General features: G+C 33.3%; 2 protein-coding genes across 2 annotated transcripts; one reads left to right on the top strand and one right to left on the bottom strand.

The window, feature by feature from the left end:
- The first annotated feature begins 1,296 nt into the window (after nt 1–1,296).
- LOC132037572 (uncharacterized) lies at nt 1,297–6,055 on the top strand. The gene is made up of 5 exons (XM_059428102.1): nt 1,297–1,720; nt 4,374–4,459; nt 4,546–4,851; nt 4,965–5,048; nt 5,382–6,055. Exons 1-5 carry the CDS (start codon nt 1,343–1,345, stop codon nt 5,821–5,823), a joined length of 1,296 nt encoding a protein of 431 aa, XP_059284085.1. The 5' UTR covers nt 1,297–1,342; the 3' UTR covers nt 5,824–6,055.
- Nucleotides 6,056–6,411: 356 nt separating this feature from the next.
- On the bottom strand, nt 6,412–11,404 carry LOC132037573 (SEC14 cytosolic factor). The gene is made up of 11 exons (XM_059428104.1): nt 11,319–11,404; nt 11,186–11,214; nt 10,132–10,215; nt 9,715–9,768; nt 9,079–9,156; nt 8,931–8,984; nt 8,733–8,792; nt 8,561–8,656; nt 7,514–7,615; nt 7,351–7,431; nt 6,412–7,111 (listed from the first exon to the last, which is right to left on the bottom strand). The coding sequence occupies exons 1-11, from the start codon at nt 11,371–11,373 to the stop codon at nt 6,791–6,793; spliced, it is 1,014 nt and encodes a 337-aa protein (XP_059284087.1). The 5' UTR covers nt 11,374–11,404; the 3' UTR covers nt 6,412–6,790.
- Between the last annotated feature and the right edge of the window lie 3,246 nt (nt 11,405–14,650).

Here is a 14,650-nt window from a genome sequence, read left to right as displayed (position 1 = left end):
CAAATTTATATGAGTCCTAGGTACTTTCATAGTTGGCTAGGCTGTGTGCTACTGTATGTATCTCACAATGCACGTGATATATAACGACTAAATCTCACGATACACATGATATAACGGCTAAATCTCACGATACACGTGATATATAACGACCAAATCTCACGATACACATGATATATAACGACCAAATCTCACGATACACGTGATATATAACGATCAAAGCTCACGATACTAATGACCAAATCTCACAATACACATGATATATAACGATCAAATCCATGATACATGTGATATAACGATTAAATTTCACGATAAACGTGGTATAGCAACTAAAAACGTGCAATCATTCAACAATTTTATGTGAGCCCCAAGTACTTCCATAGCTGGCTAGGTTGTGTGCTATCGTATTGAGATCTCACGATAAATGTGGTATACCTACTAGAAATGTGCAGTCATTCAACCAAATCATGTGAGTCTGGGGTACTTCCATAGCTCACTAGATTGTGCGTTAACGTCTTAATGTCACGATAAATGTGGTATATAGAGATTAAAAACGTGCACTCAACAATTCATGTGAGCTCCAGGTAATTCCATAGTTAGCTAGGTTACACGCTACCGTATTGATCTCACGATAAGCGTGCAGTCATTCAACAAAATGTGACCCCCAAATACTTCTATAGCTAACTAGGTTATGTGCTACTGTATAAACTAGAAACGTGTAATCATTCAACAAATTCATGTGAGCACCAGATACTTCCATAATTGGCTAGGCTGTGCGCTCATGTATTTATCCCATGCTACACATGATATATAATGACTCAATTTCACGACACATGTGATATATAACGACTAAATCTCATAAATACACGTGATATAACGACTAAATCTCACAATACACGTGATATAACGACTAACAACGTGCAATCATTACACGTGATATATGGCGACTCAATCTCACAATACCCGTGATATATAACGTCTAAATCACACAATACGCGTGATATAACGTCTAAATCTCACAATACGCGTGATATACCGTCTAAATCTCACGATACACGTGATACATAACGACCAAATCTCACGATACACGTGATATAACATCTGAATCTCATGATATACGTGTTATAACGATTAAAAACATGCAATCATTCAACAAATTTACGATAAAATTTTTACGACACTCAGATATTTACATTAAATCAAAAGCTAAAAAAACAAAAAGTACAGGTTGTAATAATAACAGAAGAGAGTGAATTAAATAAGAGTTCCATTTCACTTCACTATATATACATTTCCATTTACACTGAAAAGACAGTAGTCAAACTTCAAACAAACAACTCCATTAATGGCGAACATCAACAACAGCAACAGGGACAACGATTTCATAAACCCTAATACAACTTCATCACCTATAACTGTATCTGATGGTGATAGTTTCCTTCTAGATTCTTCTCAGATCGGTAGTGCTTCTGGAAGCTTCCAAAACGAGGGTTTTCTCTCTGGCGATGGCGGCGGAGCTGTTGATGCTGAGTTCGGTTTTTCTCGGCCTGATTTTAGGCAAGTTCCGCTTGTTGGAACTGTTGATTTGTATGAACGACACGTGTTCCTTTGCTATAAGAATCCTCAAGTTTGGCCACCTCGTATTGAGGCTACTGAGTTTGATCGATTGCCTAGGCTTCTTGCTGCTGCTCTTGCTGCTCGAAAAAATGATGTTAAGAAACAGGTCTTTTTTTTTGCCCCTTGTTATTAGCCTTTCTGCATTGTATAAACTGTCGTGGCTCGATAAAATTAGTGGTCTAAAGCCGAATTATAATAAGAGGCCTTAAAGATAAGGCACAAAATTCATATTACCAATGAGATGTTAAGAAACAGGTTTATTTTTGTCCCTTGTTATTAGCTTTTCTGCATTGTATAAACTGTTAGTGGCTCGATAAAATTAGTGGCCTAAAGTCAAATTATAATAAGATTTCGTAAACATAAGGCATAAAATTCATATTAATAATGACTACTGACTGTCTTGTTGTTGCTCTTGCTGCTCGAAAGAATGATGTTAAGAAACAGGTTTATTTTTGCCCCTTGTTATTAGCTTTTCTGCATTGTATAAACTGCCGTGGCTTGATAAAATTAGTGGCCTAAAGTCAAATTATAATAGGATTTCGTAAAGATAAGGCACAAAATTCATATTAATAATGACTATCTCGCTGCTCAAAAGAATGATGTTAAGAAACAGGTTTATTTTTGCCCCTTGTTATTAGCTTTTCTGCATTGTATGAACTGTTGTGACTCAATAAAATTAGTGGCCTAAAGCCAAATTGTAATAAGAGGCCTTAAAGATAAGGCATAAAATTCATATTAATAATGACTACTGACTATCTCGCTGTTGCTCTTGCTGCTCGATAGAATGATGTTAAGAAACAGGTTTATTTTTGCCTTTTATTGTCTTTGCTAACATTGTTGTTATTATCTTCTAGAGTGCCCATTGTTGTTATTTGCTAACTTAATATTTTTTTTATGAAGTAAGAAGCCATCCCAATTTAAGTTTCTTTAGTATTATTGGACATGGAGTTTAAGAAACAAAGGGAGACTGTTGTTGAATGTTATAGCCTTAAATTAAAGATGTGTGTAGTCCTTTAAATCTTGTGGTCTTAAAGTTGCCATGTGGAATGTTGTAATTACTCCATCCGTCCCAATTTATGTTAGGGTGTTTGACTGCGCATGAAGTTTAAGAAAGAAAGAAAGACTTTTGAATCTTGTAGTCTAAAACAAGCCAAAGAAGTTTTTGTCGCTAGAAATTATTTCAGTAAGTGTAAAATCGGTAGAGTTAAATTGTTGCTAAATATAGAAATGTGTCATTCTTTTTTGGGACTGACTAAAATGAAAATAGTGGCATATTAATTGGGACGGAGGGAGTAGAAAACTTATTAAATATTGAAAGAAACTCTCATTTTGGGACAGACCAAAAAAGAAAGTAAGACACTCAAATTGGTACGGAGGGAGTACATTAATAGGCATCAAGCAGATGCGAAATATTACAAAAGCAAAAGTAATGTTAGCTCCAGGACTACATATTTTCTAAATTATGGACAGGGAGCTAACAAATTCCGCAAAGTTAACGGGGCAATTTACAGGTGTAAGAAAAATCTAGTTGTAGAGACTAACTAGACTTGTTATTGCTAACTTGTTGTTATGAGTTACTGGCAAAAATTTGCATCTCAATGACTTTTGACATCTTTTGCTTCTGGAAATTCAAATACTATACTACAACTATTAGAGTTTGACCAATAAAAGATTAAGTCTTTTAACCTCTAAGTTTAGAGTACCCTAATTTTTGAAAGGACGATTTGTTTAGAACTTGTATGAAATGGGCCTGATTGGAGTCGCGAATAAGGTGATACTGGTTTGATTAAGTCTTTGAGCATTCTGAAATGAACAATATTCCAACTTGGTAGTTTCTTACCATGTAGTAGTTTGTAAATGTTCAAATATTTTTGGAAAACCTTTAATCTACATCCCATCTCATCCCTGAAACTTTTGGCTATCTTAGAGTGTTGACCCTCTCAATTCCGGTACACCAATAAATAGGGAGGGAGGAACTACTTCCTTAAGCTTACGAGTTCAATCTTTCTCAAGTTTAAGCAGATGCTTTCTTTTAAAAGTTGGGCATGCGTGATTTTGATTGTTACTTTTTTGGGATGTGTGGACTAATTTTTTCCTGCATATAGCGATAGAACGAAAAGTAAAATGCAGAGTTAGTTCCTACATTATCTGTTCAAACTTTCTTAAGGAAGTGCATTTACCACTGTAAAGAGAGCTGATTGTAAAATATTCCTTATTTGGTTAGTTGAATCCATTTTATATATTCTGTTAAGGCGAATTGCAGATCAGTCGTCTAGCAATTTAGAACACTGAAAGTAACAATCCGGATTATTGCTTTTGTTCTCATAATTTCTAGTCTGTTGCAACATCTTTACCAGCATGCTGACTTCCTAAACTGGCATCCTTCTGGAGGCATCTATATGATTGATCTGTTACATAGCTCTAGAAAATTGAGTTCTGGCATCCTTCTTGGCACATCTATATGATCTCTAGGCTTGGTTCTTGAAAGTTGAGTTTTGAATACTGCTCTTATTTTAAGACTTGAAGTAGCCATGATGTTAAATTCGTGTTGCCCAGATGCTTTATGTGAATTTAGATTCCACCTTGCTATTATATAGTTAGTCTTTTGTGATAAAAGTATTATATTCCACAGTTTTGCCTCTGGTCTGCCAGCTTTCACAGATTTCCTTTCTTAAGCAAATTGTTGATTTGGTTATGATTTCATTCATGATTGCAGTAATATGTATATTGATTTACCTTGTAACTTTTCTTTCTTGAAGACTCGGTTAACAATATGTGAAGGGCATGATGGAACTGAGACATCAAATGGGGATGTGTTGATCTTTCCGGACATGATCAGATACAGGTTTAGAATACGATATACTCTTCTAGTGCATCTGCTGTTGTTGATTGCATATCTATTAAATGACATTAAATCCACCAATGTTGCAGGAGATTGACTCATTTTGATGTTGACACATTTGTTGAGGAGGTGCTAGTGAAGGACGGTGAGTGGTTACCTGGAAATCCTGAAGCTCTGACTGGATGGTACATATTTGTGTGTTGTCATGGTTCAAGAGATCGTCGATGTGGTGTTTGTGGACCAGCTATTGTTAGTAGACTTAGGGAGGAGATAGAGTCAAATGGTCTTCAAGGAAAAGTATCTGTTAGTCCATGCTCACACATCGGTGGACACAAGTTTGCTGGAAATGTGATCATATTCGGACCAAACAATAACAAGAAAGTCTCCGGACACTGGTTAGGAAAAATGCTTATGCTTATTTTCTTTTGGGCCTTGTTCTCTCAGTTGTAGACAGTTGATGAAATTGAGCTGGGTAGTTAATTATATATTTGATTTTATTTTGCGCTAGGTATGGCTATGTTACACCTGATGATGTACCTCAGTTGCTTGAACAGCATGTTGCTAAAGGAGAAATTGTTGATTGGTTGTGGAGGTAAATTTTCTTTCCCCTGTTGCTATTGTAATCTCGTGACTACTTCTAAATGAATTTAACTTGTTGTGGAGAAATTTTTGCATTCAATTGAAACTCAGTGCTTCATAAAGTTCTGAGGGTTTAAGAGCACAAGAATGTTGATTCGAATGTACTCATTAATGTGATGTAAAGTAGTACTAATGAGGAAATGTTCTATAAAAACAATCCTAATTTTGTAGAGGTGAAGAGTGGGCTTTTCAAGATTGATCTGTTAGGCTACTCTGTCAGGCGCAGTTTCATGCATCGGTGTAAAACATCTCTTTGCTAATCTAGAATACTAAAATCTTGTTTCAGGGGCCAGATGGGACTATCTGAAGACGAACAGAAAGCATCCCAAGAACATAGGCTCAGCGTTAATGGTGGAACAGATATAGAAAGAGGCACCAAAAGCTCAAATGATGTAGGTACGAGCACATGTGGATCCCAGTTAGAGGGTACAGGCTGTTGCCGGGCAAATGGAAATAGCTCATGTTGTCAGAACACTCAACTACCTGTCGATGCAGACAATTTCATTCTCCACCAAGAGAACACCGAGTTTACATCTGAAAAGAAGAAGAGTTTCAGGAAACAAATTTCTCGAAGTAATAGTGGAAAAGGGGCTCGCTCTCGCAAGGTGTGCTCGATGCCTACATGGTACGAGAGCTGGGAACGTGAAGATACATATGCTGTTCTTGCCGTTATTGGTGCTGCCGTATCAGTTGCCTACGCCTACAACTGCTACAGGCAGCTGAAGTAATATTCATAAAGAAATTCATGTTTGTCCTGCAAATTTCATTGTTGGTTAAAAACATCTCTGTGATTTCTTATGTAAATTGAGGTTATTGCATGCGTAAGTCATTGCAAGGAAGTCTAAAATTTGATTGACTTGGGAATAGTGTAATGAAAGACTATTGATGCTGTAAATTTAGGAGTCTTTTGTATTCATACTCTTCGTGGACCCTTATGTCTAAATTTGTTTGATAGGTCTATGAATGGTGCTGGCCGTCATTATTGATGAAAAAAATGTGTATTATTCCTTATTAGTCTCTGCAAAAGAATGACATATTTTATGGATATAATTTAAAATTTTCATTTTATTCAACCTTTTATAACCATACAAATGTACATGCTTAAGACCCCAAGTTTTAACAATTTTATAGTTACACAAATGTATTGACATATTTAAGAAAACAAATTTTAGGTGTCTTGATTTATTCTTGAATCCCACTGCGAGTCAAAGTATATTATACATGAATTGGATGGAGGAAGTATTTTTTTACCAAGGTTCTTAATATTTCTGCTTGAACAAGAAAAGCACATGAGATGAACAAAAACACACAGAAAAAGACATGAAAGGCTCCTTTGTCCTTTTTTATTTATCATAACTTCACCCTTTCCCCCTTTCCTTTACAGTGTTTCAACTAGAAAGTTTATTCTATCTTGAGAAGATTCAGCAATCATGAAAGCAGCAGCAAAAAGCAGATCAAATCAGCGAAAAGCGCGTAAAATTCCTCGTGGGATTCCTTAAAACATTTTCGACCACCCATATGATAGTCCACTCCAAGGTAGTGTAATGCCATGTTACAACTTAGCTTCTATCTAAATCCTGCATCGAGATGATGCAAGCCATATTAGTAGTACAACGCTTACTTAAATCCTCTCATGCAAAAGCCGGATTTCAGAATAAGCAGTAATCAAGACTACATTGAACCAGCGATTCTGCTTCAATCGCCATTGATCTTTATTTCATGAAATGTTTGACAAATTCCATTTTTCTCACCAATCCTCTGCAATTCAGATTCTATTGTTTCAGCAATCTTGGCATCATCCGGATCTGGCTCAGGTAAGGTCACATGGACCGATCCTTCTTTGCTTGGAGCAACAGCCTCTGATGCTAGAGCTTGCTGCTTAGTATACTCGTAGAGTTGCTGATGAAAAGGATGATCCAAGGAGAAACAGTTATCATTTGTGCCATTTCTAGAGTGCTTAGATGAACCCGAGCCTTCTCTTTTACAAAAATGTGGTAGTGATGCATAATCCATGATCTGCAAGTTGAGAAATAGAGTTTTTCAATGCTCTAAGTGAGAGACAATTCTAGTTAGATGTGACGTCAAGTCTCTTAATCCTTAATAAGAAATGGAGGCTGTGACCGAACATTATTAATGTGCTCACTTTCTTTGAATCAAAGTAAAAAGCAAATGACTCAAAAAACATATTACCTTAAATAGTTCATCTCTTTAAAAAAAAAGCAATTCACACACAAAAAAAGGAGGAGAAATCTTACCTTCAATAGTTCATCTTTTCCCGAGCCTGAGAGAACTTGGACTTTCTTTTTAGTTCTTTCTTGTAAAAGAGGTCTAACAACCTGCAAGTTTGTATAGACTTAGGCTTTAGGTTATTTGATTCAGGAAGGCTAGTATGTGATTATGTATAAGTTATACACAAACCTTCCAGCATGCTGAGAATATGTATGGAGCATTAACGATGTAATAGGTCTCTGTCTTCTCAGGATAATTTAGGTCGTCAATGGTAGATATAGCAGTTAAGAGCTACAAGAGGAATAAACAAGATGTCATGTTTTAAAAAGATTATCGTGTGCTCAAGTGAAAGAAGGTATTACTCCATTTTATAATGAATAAATCATTTCAATAATCAATATCAATCAAATGTCTCAATCCCGAAGTAGTCAGGGTCGTCTATATGATCCTCTTTATTCGTTCGATTCCAGTTATAAATGATTTGTTTTTTATAGCCAACTAATGGTTATATCTTCCTGTCTAAGCCTTTGGTGGGTAGTTATCTGGTGCCTATGTTGGTGGAAGTGCTACCGCCACATATTTTGTCTTGCATTACTTATTATTACTAATCCTAAAAACCTTATTCTCTAGAATGCTTTTCTGTATTTTCAGCTTTGGGTTGAATATCTAGCTAGTTTCGTCAATCAACACAATATAATCTACAAAATACCGTGCACTCTAAAACCTGAACCTTCATACTGTTGATTATCTCATCCAATGATTAACAAGTATGGGTTCAAGGTAGGTCCTGGTTGTAAACTCGCAGTTAAGGGAGAGTCCTCTATAACTCCTATTGTTCTCTTACTTGTGACCATTTCCTCGTTTATATCCTTTCCGACATCTACATATCTGATGCAGGTTCCTTTCTTTCTCCAGCACCCACCAAAAAAACTTTCTTGGCGCTCTATTATATGCTTTTTTTTAGGTTGTTTGAGTAATTGATGATTAATTTTTCTTTTTTCAGAAGTTCAAATTTTGTAAATGGCAATAGTTAGTGAATGAACAAATGCACTCAGAAGAATCTTTTTGACTCAGAAACTTGAACTTAATCTTCGTTTGGAGAAAGAGAGAAAATTGAACATCATGTCAAGAATGATCAAGTAGATGAGTAAAGCCGTGAGAAGGAAAATAATATAGTAGGATTTTGGTCGGAATGCTCACTGAAATACAATCACATGTCAAGAAAATAACTGATACCTTAATTTGGTTTAGCGCAGATAGCTTTAGACCAGTCATGTCCAGAACCTTTATACAGGTCCCAACATACCGCCCGAATTTCTTTGATGCAGAAGGCTATAACATGAAGATCAGTCAGTCTAAATTACATTTTATTTATCTCGTATCTGAATGAACCAACACAAGGACATACCAATATTACACGGTCGCGGTATTCATTCATTTGGATATGTGACTGAATATAGTAGTGAATCTACAGTAGAGAAAAAACAATATGTCAGTGCAATTTCAATGTCGTGTGTTGGAGACAAATGGAAAAATGTTTAAGCAGCTGAATTATATTTTTGCTGAAAATGTTAACAGAGCAAAACATCAAAGATATGACCCTTACTGATGCTTTGTCGTATGTGCTGAGCCCTACACCAACAGCAACGACAGGAAGACCCTGTACAGATTAAAACCAAGGCGAAAGCACAAAATGAGATTATATCAAAGAGAGCTAATCGATGATAACTTATACATTTATAACAAAGTATTACATCTCTTGAATATCCAGACATTCCCACAAGCTGAGTGTCCCTCACTCCTCTGTACAAATCAGTGGGTACAATTGGCTTCTGCAACAATAAATGACAAATATCAGCAACATAGTAAAGATGGAACCAATTTAGCCTTCATTTCTTTGTTATTTGAGACTAACTAAAGATTTTTCACTCAAATATTGCAGCTGTTTAACTTAGGCTTTTTAAGGTTTGCTTCTATTTCAAATGAATATCTATTCCTTTTCCCATTTGGATTTCAGAAAATCCTGCAGATCGGATGCAAAGGAGAAAGCAAACAGAGCCTTACACTACGTAAGGTTGACTACTTTTAGCCCATGTGGATCTGTTGTATATGTAATGCGGTAGAATTATAGCTAAAGGTAGATATCTTCACAATCAAGCAGATTATATTGCATAATGTAGCTATTGGATATAGTCAATACAAGCTGACAATTCATTATGATACATCTAATTATATCATCCCAGAGAATAGATGGAAAAAGCAAAACGAACGAAATAATTTTTTTTTTTTTAAAAAAAAAAAAAAAAAAAGTAGTGGACTTTTAAGCGACCAAATTTATCACATTATCTGCAATAGAGAGAATGTTTATGCTATGATAAGAGAAAACTTACTGCAAGTATCTGATCAATCTCATTGTCTATCCTCCAATTTAAACACTCAACAAGCTGCAAGGTGCTGATTAAAATTAGAAGATTTCTTCGACACAATATTCATCCAGAAGCAATAATTAGGAGCAGTTTGGAACATAGAATTTTTTTTTTCCTTTTCTCCAGATTTTTATTTCAAAACATTGTTTGGTTATTCATTGGACTAATTTTTTGGTTAATTTTTAAAAATGGTTTTTCAATTCAAGATTGAAAAACAAGAGAAAAAACTGTTTTCTACTCACAGATCAAACATTTTTTTCAAGTGAAATGCATGTCCGGAAACAACTTCAACTTCGAGAACTCTTTTTTCCAAGTTTCAACCAAATCTATGTCCAAACGGCTTCTTAGCTTCAAATAAAAATGAAAACTGTATGCCCCTACCATCTTGTGTGCTTTCAAGACACTGCCATCCCTAGCTTTGAGAAACCTCATCAGTGTCTCGGTTCGGTACCCCTGATGTACATTCTGCACAGATCACGAGACACAATATACACAAGGTCATTACATAGTTATTCATGTGAGGTTCATGAAACATCACGAATAAGGATCTCCGTTTTTGTTCCTTTAACCTATAATTAGCGTTGGGTAAACGAAAAGATCGCTATCTTTCCCGTCACTATCTAACTATTGCACATGCCAAAATGCTTAGCTCATCTTATTTTGTTCAGCCACTTCACTAATTTAAGCTTTGAAGCCAGATGTAGTGAACCTTATATTTTTCTAAGAGTGTTCATGATCGATCACCTTTCTGTAAAATAGTAATTAAACCCCTTCTGCAATGTGAAATTGCAACTTTCTTTAGCCATATAAATAACAACGAAATTACTGGTCACTCGCAGAGAGTAGATAATCAAGAATCAGACTGAAGATTGGGCGACCTCAATAAGAGAGTAAAAGGCCAATCTTTGGCTCAAAATATATATACATGATAATTTTGGGCAGCATATTTTGACCAATTTTCATTTAGGTGACTTCAGATTCTGCATCAAGATGCTAGCTTTGAACATCCATCTCCGGGGAATACAATCAAGCTGCAACAACTTACCTTATTATGTTAAATCGAGTAATTTGCAAAAATGTCATCTGAATCATTGCCTCCTAATTCACAATTAGCCCACCAAAACCAAAAGAAGAAAAATAGAAAAATCAACTGCATTTGCACCTTCCTGTCATTACTCACACCAAGCAACTAAGTACTAACTAAAACAAATCTGTTGCAATTGGTCAACATTCCAAGACTAGACTTTGCTAAAACACAAATGGATAAATCTAGAAATTTTTTGACTTGGCATTGACTAACTATTAATCAACACACACAAATGAGATATCCACAGTTAATAACAAACTAATATCAAGAATTACAGAAACTAGCCAGATCAAATCCAGGAAATCAAAAACTACCAAAATTTTGTAAAGTTGAGTTTAGAACCAAAACCTGAAAAGTCTTCTGAAGTGGCTCAGCAACTGCAAACAACAACAACAACAAAAATTAGAGATCCAAACTCAAAAAAACTGAAACTTTAAAGAAATGTAGAAACATCAACATAACAAATAGTAAAGAAACTAACTTTCATCCATTAAAGTCAGAAGCTGCTTAATCATATCTTCATTAATGAACACCATTCTTGATCCCACTTCAAATTTACCCAAAAAGATTCAACCCCACTTGCTAAAATTAGCAAAAACCTCAAAATCTTGCTTGTTTTCTGGTTTTTGGGTATAAGAGGAAAAGGGGTCTATGAAACTATAGGTGGGTTTGCAACATAAATGTTTTTTTTTTTTTTTTTTTTTTTTTGGCCTCAATTTCCACCTTTTCCCCTCTTGTTCATAGGACAGTGGCTCAAGAATTGTAGCTGCTTCATTGTCAGATCTTCTTAAATTGGGCAAAGACAATATTTTTATACTAATTAATATTAGTGTAGTAATTATGTTTTTAAGCTAAGTATGTAGTTATGTACTAGCGTGATTACCGTCACGAAGTTCTTTTATTTTTGTAATGTGTTAGTGATTGACGGAATATAATTTGTAAGGATAGTTATTATCGTTATTCTCACGAATATTAGGCACTGCTGCAATTACTGTTTCAATTTTTTATTTTATTTTTGGGTGGACACTATTATATTTCTTTATTTAGAAATAAGTAAATAATATATTTCCATATTTAGAAATTAGTATAATTTATGTGTTATTCTTTCCTTTTTAATATGTTTAAGAGCAATAAAATATTTTCTTATTTAGAAATTAGTATAATTTATGTGTTATACTTTCTTTTTTAATTTGTGTAACAACAATAAAATATTTTCTAATTTAGAGTGGACATTAGTATCATTTATGTGTTATACTTTCCTTTTTAATATGTCTAAGTATAATAATATATTTTCTTATTTAGAAATAAGTTAATTTTAATTTCATATCTAGTTAAACGGTATCACGTAAATTGAATTAGTGGGAGCAACATTTTTCTTGTAGTGTACAAAATTTATCTAGACATTAACTAAAGAAATTAGTAAATATTAAATTCTAAATGATTTTAGATTTCCTACTCCAATTTTGAATTAATCTTCAATATTTTCTCGTAATTCAAAATTCTATACGCCTTTTTTTTTTTTTTTTTTTTTTTTTTTTGATTTGTTGGAGCACCTTTTTCTCCCCGGTGCATATCTTAAAATCGATATTTTTAACACTTCTATGAAATTATGAGTGAATTGTTACTTGGGGTAATTGTATCCTTCAATAATAAATATAAAGCTGGTCAAACGTGGTGAGTATTAAATGCTTTAGTAGAGAAGAATGGATGCAAATATTTCAAATCATTAATTCCAACTCATTTGAGATTATGTGTAGTTAATTGATGATCTGAGTTGAATATTAGACCCCAAGCACAATTTGTTAAAACAGTTTTTTTTTTTTTTTCTTAAAAGACCACGAACATAAATAAATGGAAATACAATATCAGAAATATTTAACAACTAAGCAAAGGATTTGAAACTAAACTGATTACTTACTTTTCAGGAACAATTCATGAGCTTTAACAGTGATATGTTTTGTTTTTTTCAACTAAGCTGTTTCCCATAATATTTCAATGTTGATGTCTTTGTTTGAAATCATTTGTTTTCTATTGAACAAGTCTCTCTTGAAAGCTTCTACAATTTTCTTTTGTTGAAATTAAATGCATTGATTTAGCAACAGAATCATTTGTCATTGTTTATTAATAGTTCATTTTCGATGGGAAAAAAAAAAAAAAAGAAGAAGAATAATAAGTAGTACTTCTTTCATTTAAATTTATGTGACCATATTTAATTAGTCACGAAATTTTTAAAAGAACGAAAGGAATTTTGGGTGGGAGATCTTAAACATATCATGAGATATTTGTAGCTACAAAAACATAAAATTAAAGATAATATAAGAAGTTTAAAATTAAATTATTTTTAAATAAAAAACTCATTTATTTGACAGACTAATAATAAAATAGTGCCATATAAAATTGAGTAAAAAGAATACTACATAATTGGAAACGGTATGCCAAAAAAATGTCAACGCTTGGTGCTAGAATTTTTTATCTATCTTTAATTATTCTCTAGTTTATCATTTTAAAAAATAAAACGAGCAAGGAATATCATCACAGAGCCTCTCTTCAACTGTGCCAATTATTCTACTTAATTTATTTTTAAAGTTGTCAACGAACAGTTACTAGCCCATTAAATGTACTTTATCGAGATGCAGCTGCAATAATTAATTAAAGCAGCCTCCCCTTAATCTTAATTTAATTGTATTATGTTAACTAAGGTTAAGTAAAAAGGGCATGTAAAGTCCCAAATGAAGAAAAGGACTTAATCCTAAAGTTTAAAAACAACTTATTTTAAAAATTACTTTTTCCTTTTCAAGAAAGTTTTTGGCTAAAAACAATTTTGTTTGGCCAATTAATTTAAAAAGATTTTTTTTGTTTGGTTTTTAAAAGTGCTTCTATGTGTATTTTTCTCAAAAGTTTTTTCAAAAAAGTGCTTTTGGGCAAAACATATTTTTTAAAAAACTGAAAAAGTAAACTCCAAAAATACTTATTTTCTTCCCAAAAGCTTGGCCAAACACTTCACTTTTTAATATAAGTACTTATTGAAAAAATAAATTTTTTAAAAAATTAAAAAAATACTTTATTAATCCTTAAGTTTGAAGGTGTAGTTCCTTTTTTTCCTTTCTTTTTTTGGGTTTCCATTAAGTGTTCAATATCCGTTTTGAAACTCAATTAATCCAAATTCGCATTGCAAAATTCACTTTGCAGTAAATACTTCGCATCAAAGGCATTTCTATTCATAAAACTTGAACTCAAAAACACTGATTAAGATTGAAAAATTACGTACTAGTTAACACCTCATCACAATAGTTGGTTACCAACCTAAAGTTTGTTTGAAAGAAAATTGTGATATCCATAATTGAATATTGAAAAATCAAGTAAGATTATAAGAAAGTGTTATTTCCTAGTAATACACCGATCAAGTGGATTGGTTGTTAGAGAAAAAAAAAACAAAAAACTTTAACCATATGGGAAAAACCAATTTAAAATATACAGGGCGCTGATACAAACTAGTTGAAGGGTTACACACAAACACGTGTTCATGTTACTTTAATGTGTATTATGACAAAAATAAGCATCCAACTCCTAATGTCCTAACAAACATAAAATCTAATAGCTTAAATATTAGGTCCATTAATTGAAAACCATGGTTCAAATTTTAGCAATGACATAAATTTTTTAGGTGATTTCTTTATTTCCTTAAATTTTGATAGCTAAAATATTTAATATTTGTATTGATAAATACTAGATATTGATAAAAATAGTTGAAAATGCAAAGCTAACGCGGACATTATCATTATACAGTCAAATTTCTTTATAACGACATCGTTT

Source organism: Lycium ferocissimum, chromosome 11, assembly GCF_029784015.1.
Source record: "Lycium ferocissimum isolate CSIRO_LF1 chromosome 11, AGI_CSIRO_Lferr_CH_V1, whole genome shotgun sequence".
NCBI classification, from domain to species: domain Eukaryota; kingdom Viridiplantae; phylum Streptophyta; class Magnoliopsida; order Solanales; family Solanaceae; genus Lycium; species Lycium ferocissimum.
Note: the sequence above shows the minus strand (reverse complement) of the source record. Positions and strands in the feature narration are given on the sequence as shown.